Below are 14,912 nucleotides of genomic sequence, written 5' to 3' on the forward strand. Positions count from 1 at the left end.
AGAGTAAATGGTGGAGAAAGGGTAGAGAAAAGCCAAGGCAGATCCAAAAGTCAGGATGGACAGACTGGATGTGGTAAAATACCTTGGCCTGAGAATTGATTTGAATTTGTCCTTTCAATATATGTATCTTGATACAATAGCTTTGATGCTATAAAGCCATGTCAAATTAGTCAGTGTTTCTTTTTCTTACAGAATTACTGTTGAAGAGCTTATTGGTTTATTTTAATTTCTTTTCCTTTGACAGAGTCTGGGAATCTTCTTTTGCTGGTGGCTAGTCGTAACCAAATTGTTGTGGACAACATCACCTCTCAGTCACACAGTATTTATTCTCTGGTTCGGGATGGGAGGAATATTGTGGCTATTGATTTTGATTCAATCACAGATCGTATCTTTTGGTCTGATACAACACAGGATAAAATTTGGAGTGCTTATCAAAATGGGACTGACCGAAAAATAGTAAGTTTTGCTGAGTTATTCTTGTCTCTTTGTTGCAGAGAGACAATGAAGACACTGTATCTCCAGTTAACAAAGGGGAAGAGGGAATCCCAACATAGTAATAAGAGAGATAACATAGACAAAGTGAAACAACTTTGTAGATACTAAGCCAACAATTCATATAGCTTTTTGAAAGAGAAAATTGAATGCTTTCAAGAAGCCATCTTTTAACATCAGGCTATAAGTTAATTTTCCTATTTGTAGATGCTGACTTCTTCAGTAGACCCACTGAAGTTGGTAGGAGTGTTTAGGTATATGCTTTATCAGTGCTTTTAATATGTACATTGTGACTCATTCTGCATAAAAGACCTAGAAAATATTGGAGATTTGGTTCCCCAATTTCCATATCTATAGAAATGGAAAGGGTAAAAAACTTAGTATCACTAGCTTGTTCTCTCTCTTTCTCCCTCTCTCTCTTTGTTATTAAACAGGTGTTTGACAGTGGTGTCACTGTGACTGAAAGTATAGCAGTAGATTGGGTAGGTCGCAATCTCTACTGGACAGACTTTGTTCTGGAAACAATTGAAGTCTCTAAAATGGATGGGAGCCACAGGACTGTGCTGATTAGTGAAAATATAACAAACCCAAGGGGACTAGTGTTGGATCCCAGAATTGAGTAAGACTTTTTTTTTAATGTTTTTTTTTTTTTTGAAAAGATGCGTATTTTATGATTTAACAATAATCAGATTTGAGATATGCCCAAATTGTATTGTAATTGTAAATGACAAGTGGAAGAGAAAACTTAAGATAATTTTTTAAAATAGTGTGTTTGCAGAAGTGATTTAATATTTCAAGTCATATGGTAATTATGTGTAATCTATTGTTCTGTTTCACTGTAACAAGATGGTTTTTTCCTGTAAAACAGATTTTCCTGCATTTGCTTCCTAGTTAAGAACTATTAATTCAAAATTCTGACGTATCATTATCAGTTGGTGGTTTACCACAAACCTACATGTAGTATAATGTGGTATGCCTACCTGGCAAGGAACAGGGTCCTTCATAGCCCCAAGTCTAAAATAATGGTCTATACCATATTAATGTTATCACAAAAGCACCTTCCCATTTCAGACAGCAAGTGGCATACAGTAAATGGAATGTTATGGTTTGAACTGTTTGCGTACAAACTTTTACTGTTTTTTGAGCTCCTCAGTGCTTTGAACTCTGTTTATGGCCAGTCTCTTCAGTATAGCACTGTTGACTTTATCAATGCATGCCTGTAAAAGTACAAACCCATATCAAATTATTATTTAGCAACCAGAAAATCAGCTTATAATCAATGTTGAGAAACAATGATAACAGTAGCTTTTTTATGCTGCTATTACTGACAAATGAAAACAGCAGTAGAAGCATTAAAAGAATTTTTGCAACAGAAATTATGGTAATATCTTGAGTAAGCATGTTGCTGAAATGAATAATTTCAGCATCATTGTGTAGGACTTTTCTTAAAAAGGTTGTTTCTATTTTTTGGCTAATTAGTCTTCGTGTAATGTTTCTCAATAGGCAACTAGGTTTTTTTCAGATTGGTAACCACAAATTATTTTTTCAGTGCTCATGTAATGTTCTGGACTGACTGGGGCCAAAACCCTCGAATTGAAAAAGCCAGCATGGATGGCAAAATGCGAACAGTGATTATTAACAATAAAATCTATTGGCCCAACGGACTCTCCATTGATTATCCAAATAAACTTCTCTATTTTGCTGATGCTTATCTTGATTATATTGATTTTTGTGATTACAATGGGAACAACAGACGACAGGCGGTTGCAAGCGATCTGGTAAGACATTAATAAGAAACCATTGTTTTACTGTGTCCTTGCCGATAGTACTTAAAAACATATTTGCCCTGTCATAGACTTGGATGTGTTTTTCTTCAAAATACTTGGGTGAAGCAGATATGAAGTATTCTAGCTGCTTGCTACAGCTGGAAAAAGAATTACATATCCTGTTCACAGTCTCTCAGGAGATCTTCAACAGAACCTGGAGCTGAGTGTAATCTTAGTGCTTTAGATAATTCTCATTTGTTCTGTCTGCATGCATGAAGTCTAAAGGTGACATCTGACACTGCCTACAGCAAATGCACCAGCTAGTTAGTATAAGCAAATACAGTACAAAAACCTGGAAGAACTTTACCGGGTCACCTTTTCTGTGAGTGAAGATTGCTACTATTCTTGACAGCAGTGAAAGGACTGCCAGGACTTGCTGTGTGCAGGGCACTTCCTGAAGACCATCTCCCTTACAGGCTATCTCCCAATGAAGTGCTGCTGTCAGCTTGTAGCACTGTCCCTGTACCAGCACAATAGTTCAGATATTCAGTTGGTACATATAAGCTGGTATAAATAACCACATGTATATTTTCAAGAATTGAACCTTGGGGCTTTTATTTGTGGCTAGAGAGACAATTCTTGTGAAATAGGAGCTGGTGCAAACTTTCTTGCCCCACTCCTAGTTTTCTGAAATTTAGATAAGCCACCTTCTTCGACCCTCTGCTAAATTATAGGGTTGCTTATCAGGGATGCAAGGTCTTGACAGGTCTGTAACTCTCACTAGGCATTTCCTCTTGTGCCCTTGAAAATCTACAATTGGGTATTTACCTGTTGGTTCCCAGTGTTCTGCCTTACAGTTAGACTGCTTTGTTAATTCCTCATGCTGTACATATCACAGGGTCTATTTAGCATTTTCATTTTAAAAAAATGTGTATTTCCCCCATAATTAATGTCTTGTTTTCAGGCAATAGATGATATTTCATATTCTTTTGCTGAAAAACATCTTTTGAGACACAACTGCTTTTTTTTCTTATTTTTTTAAAATTATGCTCAGCTCTGTTGTTACTTCATTGCAAGCTTTAAATATACAAATCTCCAGAACTAAATTGGTAAACATTCTTATGTTTTAGATATTGCAGCATCCACATGCTCTAACTGTCTTTGAAGATTTTGTGTACTGGAGTGACCGCTATACTAATCGAGTAATTCGGGCTAATAAATGGCATGGAGGAAACCAGACAGTTATGATTTATAATATTCACCAGCCTTTGGGGCTTGTGGCAGTCCATCCTGTAAAGCAACCTAATGGTAAGTTCAGCAAAACAACTTTGGTAATTACAAAAATAAGCCATGCAGTAATGTCATACATATGCACTCCTGGAATCAGTCTTGTCAGCAAATGGGCTGGGTTAAAACAAGTAAACAGTTCATACTATTGACTTGCAACTGAAGGTCATTTCAGCCTGTCCAACCTGGTGTTTAGGGAAAGTAACCTAGGCAGCGTGTAAGCATAATGACTAGCCAAAAAGAATAATAGGAAAGTAGTATGTGGCACTTTCTTGCACTTTGTTTTGAATGTTTTTATAAGAAAATTGGAGCATTTTTGGAAAGGATTTTAATTTTTAAAATTTATCTCTGTGGCATACCAGACTCACTTCCTTGTATGTTAATAATATTCTTTTAGACAAGATTACTGTCATCAACCTTCTCTGAGAGCACTTCTGCACTATTTTAATTGGTGAAATAATAATAATAAATAAACCCCTTCAGTGCATTTAGGATTCCTGCTGAGATCATATGCACATGATCTTTTGCAGCTGAAAGACTGTAAAAAGAAAAAAAAAATAATTTTTTTTTCTTTCTCCTAGTTAGAGTTATCTTCCAAATCAGGCCTTTTGTCATTTCATGGCATGACTTGCAGAGTGGGAAATATATTGATATGAATATTATCTTTCATTTTCTGCTATATATCTTGTGTATGGAGTGTTTCTGATTAAAAAATGTTACAATGACTTACTTTTTTTTTTTTTTTTCCTTGAAAATTTTCATACCGGGGAGGGCAGGGACTTGCATCTGAGTAAGGCACTAGTAATTTCAGTGCTATATTTGTTTTGGAACAAAACGTTCTTCAATCATGTTCAGAACTAAAGCCACTTGGCACTCTCACTGCAAATTGTACAGTCACCAGAGGGTACCATTAATTTATACATCATAGTTCTGGTTTAAGAGGTTTTATTTTACAACCCAAGGTTTAAAAAACTTTCTACCACTGGTGGAGAAAATTATTTATTTTTCTTCATTGTATTAAATTAGTACATTTTATGATCTTTCATTTAGAATAGTTCTGTTGTACTTTATGTGGCCAGACAGAGAAGGGAATAAAGCACTTGCAAAATAGCAAGTTTACCAATGAAGAAATAATTATTTGCTGATTGAAATTCCAGATGCAGTATTAAAACTATCATCTACTCTCCTTTTTTGTAAATCATTAGATCTTACACCAACTAAAGTGTGGATTTGTTAATCTGATGAGATGAATAATTTTCTTACAGCTTGAGTTCTGAGTTTATGCCATCGTTTTATTGTCATCTTGTTAATTTGTTTTCAGTTCTTGTTAGTTTTTATATTAGGAACAATTGTGTCATTTCCTGGAACTTCCAAGCTTCTCAGGCTAAGGCCTGCTGCAGTTGCTAAGAATGTACTCAAAATCTGACTTTTATTGCGAAGATGGCTCATCCTGAAAAATCTTCTTTAGTGGCACATTTATGGAAGTGATCTAAATGGCTAAATTTTAGTGTATAGTAATAATAGCAGTCAGTAGAGACCTTCTTCACTGTCTTTTTTACATTTTACAAGCTTAGACCGACAGTTTCAAAGTCATCCAAGAAATTATGCATTGAACTCCCACTACCTTTGAACGAGATGTAGGCAACTATTTTGTCTCTTTAGTTGTCTCCAAGAAGCTTCAGTAAATAATTTAAATCCCTCATCTAGAAAGGTTATAATGATCAAAGACTGAAAATCCCACAGGCCTCCTAGTGCAGTTACGAAAAGTTTGAAAAGGAATTTGAAAGATTTTCTATGATGCAAAAAAATTGAAAAGACCACTGTGATAATGCTACTGGTTTTACATGAAAAATTATATCCTGTTACAAGTGTATTGTATTGTGGTTCTTGGAAATAACTTAATTTTATTTTAAGGAAATAGCAAAACTGATATAGTGCTGGGTTGATATTATCGGTAGCAATGAGATTGAATATTCTTTCCAGTTGCTCATATTGTTACAATTGCTAATACTTTTTTTTTCTTTTCAGGTATCAATTCTTGTGCGTCATCCCCCTGTAGCCACCTCTGCTTGCTTTCTTCATCTGGACCACTTTTTTTTTCCTGTGCTTGTCCTTCAGGATGGATACTTTCTCCTGATAACAGGAACTGCATGAGAGGTAGGGCAGTAATAATGAGAGATTAAAAAAAAAGACCTGACACCGTCAAATCCATCCCTCTGTCAGGCAAAAAGCATATTTCAGATCTGTCGGCTGCTGCTCATGAAGTCGAAGTTTGGGGCCATTCCAGTCAGACTTCATTTAGGACACATGGAATATACTTGGCCTAAAGGTTTGGAGCCAGGTTCTGTAAAGAAATCAGATTCAAATGCTTCATTTGGGGGAAGTGGATGAACTCAATTTTTCCTTTAAGCACTTTAAAGAAGCCACATTTTAAAATTTCTCAGCACATTCAAGGTTTTGTTGTTGGAATACATCTGGAAAAGACTTTAGTATCAGTTAAAAGTGAAAACATACTCTGGCAGAATGTTGTCCTTATAAATATTCAGCCTGGAAACCTGTTTTTAAGAGTTGCAATTGTAAGAATGTCAGGATGCAGGACTAGAAGGGACTTTCTTGGTCACTCAAGTCTGTTTCCTTTTTGTCCTTGACTACCATATCATATGTCCCCTTTTGCTAGTCAAGCTCCAGTTTAAGATTAATTTGGTTTTTTACCCCTAAAACTCACTGAACCTCACAATTTTGATATTTGGAAACCTGATTTTCTGTTCTAATGTAGTCTTTCCCCAGTTTGTGCCCATTTCTTGTGCCATTTTTGTCCTCCAGGATAAATAACATCAGTAGTTCTCCTTCATCCCTGATATATGTTCTGTTGTATATATTTGAAGTGACTCACATTCTTTCTCAGCCTGTATTTTGCTGAGTAAGTTCATGATCTTTTAGTTTTCTCTAATGAGGAGAGATGCTCTCCTTGTTCCTCATCATTCTCTTCACCCAGTCTGAACTAAGGGATTTTGGAATTCAGATCAAAATTTCATAGCTTGAGCTTTTTCCCTCCCCAATGTAAAAAAATTATTATGCCAAATGCAGGAGGTCTAGAAACACAGCCTAAAATTACAGATGCCACAGGTGATGCAGCTGTAACAGAGCTAACCTTTGAAAACAAAACATCATATCAAAAAGTACCGCTGAACTTTCTTTGAACAGTCCACAGATCTCAAAGATTTGATAAAATCATTTAGACAATTAATTAAAAAAAAAGTCATAAAAATTAAAATTACTGGCAGGCAGTTTGTGACTAGAAATTTGACCAGCTTAATTTTGTCAGATGAAGCATTAATTATTAAATTTTCCATCAGTTGTACAGATATAAATTATACTTTGGTGCTTCCCTAATAAGGAAGCTTCAAATCACTGAAATTTAAGTAGAAATTGTCTTTGGGATGAGCTAACACTAGAAATCTCTGCCAGTCAAAAGGTTCTTTTCTTTTAAAGCTATCTAAATTTTAAAAGCCATATCACGCTCTTTTCCTGCTTGATACTTAGCAGTGTGCTCTTTAAAGAGCTATATTGCATTCACATTTTTCTTAGCAGCAGTAAGAGAATTAGCAATTTATATAATCTGAAATGAAGTGCAAGTTTGTTTAATCTATTTTTAAAAAAGAGGTTTTCTTTTAGAAATCTGTACTGGTTTTAGTATTTACAGGCTTATAAAGGGATCATGATGAAAGAAATGAAACATAGCAGTGATGAAGCACATGCCTGTGTAGAGGTTGACACAGTTCTGCCACTGAATCGAGCTATTGACAGTTCTCATCTTTATTGCCCACATGTTGCAAACTTCTCTGTTTCTACTTAGGTACAGTTGTGGCCCTTTTATAAATTACATAATTGCTCAATATAAATTGTGTAAGAGAGAAATAGAAATATCCCTCTGTGAAGCACAAGTCTTTTAAACTATATGCGCTTCTATTTTGTTTTTATATGCAATTTATACATTTAAAACAGCATGTAAAAAAATATACAGATTTTGGGAATTTTTAAAAATAATGTATTTGCTGAAGGTCAGCACATTGGAAAAAGTTATAAAAAATATGCTGATTCCTTTCATGGTAGAAGATTTAAATTATTGCTAATGATTACAAAGGAATAGGCATTTGCTATTTCTTTTCTAACATTTACTATTATCCTTATCCTTGCTGTCATTGTTTACTTTAATAGGCCACCACAAACTTTCAGAAGAAAGATTAAACTGAGCTGGATACATTTGGTTGCCCAGTGTCTCTACAACACAATGATATTGCTGGTCTCTGCCTGCTTAGTTCACATATTAAATACTGCTAACTTCATGTTGACGGAAAGGCATTGATTCTAGGATTGCAGCATTTCTAGCTTTACATAAGATGAAGAGTGCTAATATTGTAAGATTGCCTTTGCACTTATTTAAACTGCATTTCAGGTTGATGTTAAAGATGGTAATGTAGCAAGCCAGCTTGGAAATGAAGCAAGGAATTTATGCATATTAAAATCTTGTATTAATATGGTAAACTTGCATATTTAATATAACAATACATTAATTTTATACACTTTATCATTTGTCACGTAAACCTGTATTAAGTTTAAGAGTTGCAGAAGTTATATTAATGTCTGTCTGATGAAGCTGCACAGATTTTAGGTCTGTATAGCTCTGCAAATTTGCTCTATTGTCCATTGTACGAATGAGGAATAATCAGACTGTATAGATTTGCATAGGTGTTAAACTTCAAGGAAGCAATCAGCGAAAAATTTTCTGTAGACTATAATAGGTTTAAATGAGACTATCAAACTTCTCAAGTACAAACAGCCTAACCTAGAGAATTCACGTACCTGTATTTCAGCAGGATTCACTAGTGTTGTACTGTGTACAATTAGAAAGGGAATAAAGACTCCAGGGTCCTGTATACATTGGAACAATTCCACATTAATTTAGCTGTTCTTCGCAAATGTTTTATAGAAGAGCACTGGCATGCCACATTCTTAGGGGAAAAAAAAATGGAAGAAGTCCAAGAATTTCACAGGCAGAGCTAGCTATATATCTTCAGGCAATTTGCCAAAATGTGATATTTGTGCCGAGACAAACGATATCTAAGCTTATGTCAAATTTGACAAATAGTTCCAGCTGCCAGAGTGAAGTATGGAGAGCAATTTTTGAGACATGCAATGATGCTGTGGTTTGTGGTTTTTCATGTTAAGATTTTCACTGCAAAATTTATGTAAACGTATTAAGCAGCCAGTGAAGAAAATCAAAACAAAAAAAACCCAACACAAAACAAAAGAAGTCTTTCATCTATTATAAAAGAGGAAATGAGTTACTGCTACCCTCTATGCAGCAGTAGCAGCCCAGTTCCCTATCAGGTGGTAGCTTGTGCCTATAGAGAGAAGAGACTAGAATTTGTTCTCCAAAGGCAAAAGCACAAGGAAGAAGGGAATTGGTGTTCAGGAGATTCTCCTCCACTACTCCCTAGCAGATGAGAAATGAAGTTGCTGACTCACACTTTACAGCTCTCCAATGCATTTTCTCAGGTCACCTGACTAGATGCCCTTTGTTAATAAGATTTAAGCATAAGGGTACAAGTTTACCTAAAAGTAAATATACTATAAGGGATTATGTCTACTGCCTTAGAAGTAAAACAAGAAACACAGTACTGCAGTTATATTTAATAATAAAGATCAGAAACTGCTGCTCTGACATTGGTAACTTGCTTGTGAATCCTGCTTAATAGGCATTAGAACCCATCTCAGGCATGTCCTGTAGAGCCCTCAGAGCTTTGTCCTGCTGGTTCCCATTCTCAGAGATTTGAAAAAGCTGCTCAGAGCAGCTGTGTGAATGTACTTCTTCCCTTGGCCAGCAATTGAGTGATCCTGCCTTAATTGCTTGCACATGCATTGTGATTGCACAGTGCTGAAACTTTAAATGTTACAACAGTTACAGTAACTGATAACCTTACTCCTAGTGACGGAACAAAATTACAGGTAAGTGGTTGCAAAACATCACTGGTAACATTCAACCATTCTCGGCATCAGGAAACTTTTGGGTGGGAGAGGGGAAGTATCATAATGCCATTTTCTTGATCAGAGACAACCCTGAATTACATTATATGTTTTCACAGTTGAACACCCTTTCCTTATTGCTGTAAGAGATAATATAATTTATGGAATTTCTCTGAACCCTGAGGAGAAGACGAACGATGCTATGGTTCCAATAGCAGGAGTTCAAAATGGTGTTGATGTTGACTTTGATGACTCTGAACAGATGATTTATTGGGTTGAAAATCCAGTAAGTTAGTATTTATGTTCAAAATGTGCACTAAAATAAGACTTTTTATTTTAAAATAATGTTTTTGACTGAAATATATTAGCATTGCAGGTAAGAATTTTGGTAAATATAATTGAAAGAAATGGAAGGGTTTTTTTGTTGTTGTTGTTGTTTGGGGTTTTGGGGTAGTCCCATGTCGTGTCATTCCCGCCCCGGTAAGGCAAGGAAGCTTAATCTCTTTTGTAAATTAGTTTTCATGTTTGTCAGCTGCAATATTTGATTAATGCTATTTCTGGCTCAGCCGGAGACAGAAACAGGAAATATTGGAAAACATTGACAGAACCATACTCTCAGCCCCCCTTTGCTGTAGTCCACTCTTTCTCCTCTCACTTGATTTAGGACTTAATTCTGCAAACACAGCCAGAACACTTCTCCGTGGGAGCAGTACATTGGACACAGTGGCACTAAACAACAGAATGACAATACGTGCATCTAGTCTGAGCACTTAATGAAGAAACATAGTAGAGAGGCATCATTTCCTTTAAATAGAAGAAAATAATTGCAAAGTCACAGTTTCCAGGTAGCACGTGAGGCTTATACATCTAAAAAATAGTTCGAACTAATTTTTAATTGTTGATTATAAATGTTTGACTAAGCATTTTTAATGCTTATCCTTAACTAAGAAAGGATATGTGTTCCCTAAGGGTAACTTGCCACAAAAAATTCCCAATTTTTGCAGGATAGAAACTTCAAAAAAAACCCCACCTGTGGCAGTCTGGGAGATGGATGTGGTAGGAAACTGCTGATTCAGCAATATGTGTTCCTGGAAACTTAAAAGCAGTTCTTTTTTCAAGAAAAGCAGTGCTTACATCTTGGAGAAGTATAATGGTAGATAAGGAGATTTCCATAGTTGTGTTTTACAGAAACAGTTCACGCTAATTTGTTACCTGTCATCCACACAAGTTTTACATTTTTTTTTCCCAAACCATTTCCCTTACATTTTGCAGGTTTGAAGTAAAAATAAGTTTAAAAAAATCACTTATTTTAAAGCCTTTTCTGTGTCACTTGTAAGGAAATTATAATTTATTCAATTATTTATTTTTTTAAAATTAGAATGTTTAATTCCCATGAAGTATTTAAATAGACGTATTTAAGCAAACCTTTGCCCAGGGAATTAGATGAATACTCGGGAATCTATTTGATCCTCCGTGCAGTCTGAAAAAATGTTCTTGACAGATCTCAGCCAGCAGATACAGCTGACATTTACAAGAGGTTGAACGGTTCTGTAGGAGGTCATGGGCTGATATATCCATTAATAGAGCTGGCAAGTGAAATGCCAGGTGCCTCTGCAGGCTGAGTGCGGGTAAGTGCTGTATTTTCAGTTAGGTCTTGAGCTCCAGCCTGACAAATGTGTGACTATGAGCTGTGCCCCCTGTCTGTACCCCTCACCTGCAGGCCTCAGGCTGCTGTTGCTTCCAAACACAAGCTGAGACACCCCTGTCGGTCATGGCTTGCTCTCTGAAAAAAGATACTTCTCTGGTTTCTAATGACAGAAGCATATTTGCCTACTTACTTAAGCGTAGTGCTTGTTCATTACCACAAGGCCTCTTCCTTAACAACCTGTTTTGCCTCCATCCATTGCATGTTAGGGTTTTCCTGGGGTTTGTCTACACTTGCATAGTTTGTAGCTGTGATTTCACTGCCAGTGTTGGCAACAGTTGAAGCTGTAGTTAGAGCTCAAGTGAATGTCTATCAACTTGTTCACCCTGTCTGAAACAAACTGAAGAAACAGATAAATATCATATTCTACTTGAAAATATCCCTATTCTACTTGAAAAACACTTCTGAAGTATTTATATCTTCAGATGTCATGTTCCATAGGTTATTAATTGTAAATGTCAGTAATAGTCAGGAGAATTCCTAACTGTCTCTAAAGTGCCTATCATACTAGACACTGCTGTAAATATCCAACATCCATCAGACTCTCAAAGTAGGGTTTATACAGTACCAAAAGTTATCCTACTTTCCTACTTTTTTCTGTAGGCCTAGGGATTCAAGGACAGGTTAATTTGCAAATAGCACTACATCGTTAGGATTCAGCAAGCAGCACGCTACCGGTGTCTAAGAAATTCTGCCTATTTAAGCCAGCAGTGAATTTGGCCTGGAGTTCTTGTTCAGATTTTTGCCATCTGATATGTTGATTCCTTTCTGAAGCACCATTTCCAATTCTGCACTGAGATACTTAAACGGTCTACTGATATCATGGTAACAAATCAATTAAGAATATGCATGGACAAAATGATTCTCTGTTTTTTACTGCCTGGGCCTGCTCTATCTCTGCCTCTATCTCCTCCCTTCTTGAACTGGGCTAGTGTTAGCTGCACAGCTTCTGTCTTCAAGTGATGCAAAGTTCAGGCTCTAACGGTGTGCTGTATTTTCTGTCCCTTCGGGTTGGCAGTGCCCCTCTGTCTTTCACCAAAGTGCCAGAGCAGAACAGACCTACTGCATGTGTCACCTCAGTGAAGAACTGGGGTGGTGGGTCCCAGTGCTACCTTGTCTGGGAGCCTGCACCATGGGGTGAGATCTTCCCAGGACAGGTGCAGCATGTCTGCATCAGTGGAGGAAGAAGTAGTGAGAAGAAAGAAACAGATTTCAACACCTGCTCAGAGCTCCCCCAACCCTACTGACCTCTTCTCCAAAAGGCTTAATAATGCGTGATAGCTGCTGGTATTTCAATTCTGCATTAATACTAGTTGCAAAAAATTCATCTGACAATATGCAGGACTTCTGCAGAACTCCTGTAAAACTGACATAACCTGAAGAAAGCTCAGGAAGGCAGCTATAGTAACTCCTTCAGACCTTTATCTGGCTTGTCTCTCTGTTTGGTGCTTGTTTATATCATGCTTTAGCGTCACACACTATAGCTAATACCATAGAATCTGCAAATCATAAGTTGTTATTCCAAAGGTTACCCTTACGAAGAAACCTGCAAGGATAATCTTAGTCTTGATTCTTGCTATTACAGCTTATTAAAAATCTGGTTCTTAAGTATTTATGCATGGAGAGAATACTATTTTCCTTTACTAGATTTCAGGTATATTAAAGATGGTTAACTGAGGTATCCTGGTAAAAATCTTTTGATAATGAAATAGAAATTACAGAAGTGTCACTGTATATAGCTTAAATATATACAGTCCAACCTTATAAAATACTTTATTTCTGTCAGTCAGGTTTTGGTTGGTGAATGGTAATGCCTCCTCACACTGGATTTACAATATGATTTACAATAATATTTTTACAAGTTTATGTGTTGAACATATACAAATACATTTCTTTCTACTGGATTTTCATTTTGCTAAGAAAAGATTGTAATATAAAGTAAGTGCTCATGTACTTGGAATAGAACAGTGTTTTCTGCTCTTGACATTTTTGTCACTTTTGTTATCTTTTTTCCCAAGGGTGAAATTCACAGAGTGAGGTCAGATGGAGCCAACAGGACAGTTTTTGCTCCAGCAGCTGTTATTGGTGCTCCTATTGGTCTGGCATTGGACTGGATATCTGCAAACCTGTATTATAGTAACCCAGGGACACAGTCAATTGAGGTAAGTATTTAAGAGGCACAACTGGAAAGTAATAGCCTAGATTTTTCACTGTGATGTGTACAGGTTGAAATTAGTAATATTTTTTTTTAGTGAAAAACTGAAATTAGATTTATTTTAAAATGCAAATGGTTTGTGTAGAAAAAATACTTTACAGACTTGAAGAGATAAACCTAAATTTGAGCATAGTCAAAAAGATTAAAAGCAGTATATTCTGGAATTTTTATTTGTGCTTAGGTCTCTCTTTTTTTTTTTTCCTTTTCTTTTTTTTTTACCCTCCCTTCAAGTCATTAGGCTTCTGGTGTTTGACACATAACTTCTCTGATCACTAGAGTTACTATTATTATTACTATTCTCATTCCAAATCAATGATCCCAATGCAGTGCCTCTGATAGTAAAGGAATGTTGCCATCAAATGCAGTAAGATCCACTCCCAAATGCTTTGATATCATATTATGTAGCTTTCTGGAGACTAGCAGTCTGATGCTATGTGAAGGATAAAATTGCCATTTAGTGTAGGGAAATAGAGGATAAACAATATGTAATACAGTAATGACTGTGAATAAGCCCAGCCATTAATGTCCTTGGCCCAAAACATGAATACATACTATTAAATTAAAAGGCAGCTAATTTAAACAAATAAAATTGAATACTTTCTAAATCAGCATTTCATCAACCTGTTCAGCCTGTAATACTTTCAAGATATTATGGAAGCTGAAAGATTAACTATTTTTATACCCAAAATGCTTACTTGTTAACATAGGCAGGTTATAAGCTGCAAGCAGCTCATGCAAGGGGTGCATGTTAGAGAAGGGAGATGGTTAGAGTACAGAACAATGTGCTCGCTCTTCATAGTATGTGGGAGAGTATTCTGCAATTTCAACTCCCTGTGGATTTAGGCTTCCTTCCTTTAATTTGAAAATCTATCTTAAGTTCTATATTACATGCTCTGATGAGTTCAATGTTTGCATAGGTCCTGAAGCTGCATGGTGACGTAATGTACAGGAAAACACTGATTACCAATGATGGTACCTCTCTGGGAGCTGGCACGCCAATTGGTTTGACAGTTGATCCAGCAAGAGGGTAAATTTCCAAAATTGCTGTTGTCTTTGCACATAAGTATGTTCTCCACATTTTTCTTAATTTTTAGGGTCTTCAGCTTCCATCCTGGATTTGACATGGTTTTGTTTTTTTCATATTTGTGTGGAATTTATTTAGTCTTTTTAAGCCCTAGAAAATAATTGCATGGCTTCATAAATTGTTGCATAGGTGTTTATTCTCCTTAATTTACCATATACTTATATGGTAAAATTTTCTAATTAAAAAGGATCTCAGAATATTATGATTGTGAAAAAAATCTCTGAAAAATGGGAACCCATATTAAAGACAACTCTGAAGTCTTTCTTTATAGTATCTTGTGATGTCTATCTTGAGGCCTATCTATAGTAGAAAGACACACTACATGGGAAGAATGTC

General features: G+C 36.1%; 1 protein-coding gene across 1 annotated transcript in view; it reads left to right on the forward strand.

Moving 5' to 3' along the window:
* The window catches only part of LRP2 (LDL receptor related protein 2), a 134,381-nt gene that overhangs the window by 58,538 nt on the left and 60,931 nt on the right, over window positions 1-14,912 (forward strand). The window contains exons 27-34 of the mRNA XM_075028519.1: window positions 245-456; window positions 927-1,111; window positions 2,042-2,270; window positions 3,389-3,566; window positions 5,574-5,702; window positions 9,692-9,858; window positions 13,296-13,439; window positions 14,410-14,519. Coding sequence (XP_074884620.1) covers window positions 245-456; window positions 927-1,111; window positions 2,042-2,270; window positions 3,389-3,566; window positions 5,574-5,702; window positions 9,692-9,858; window positions 13,296-13,439; window positions 14,410-14,519 — 1,354 coding nt within the window. The remainder of the gene's footprint in view (window positions 1-244; window positions 457-926; window positions 1,112-2,041; window positions 2,271-3,388; window positions 3,567-5,573; window positions 5,703-9,691; window positions 9,859-13,295; window positions 13,440-14,409; window positions 14,520-14,912) is intronic.

The sequence above is a fragment of the Buteo buteo genome, chromosome 5 (assembly GCF_964188355.1).
Source record: "Buteo buteo chromosome 5, bButBut1.hap1.1, whole genome shotgun sequence".
NCBI lineage: Eukaryota > Metazoa > Chordata > Aves > Accipitriformes > Accipitridae > Buteo > Buteo buteo.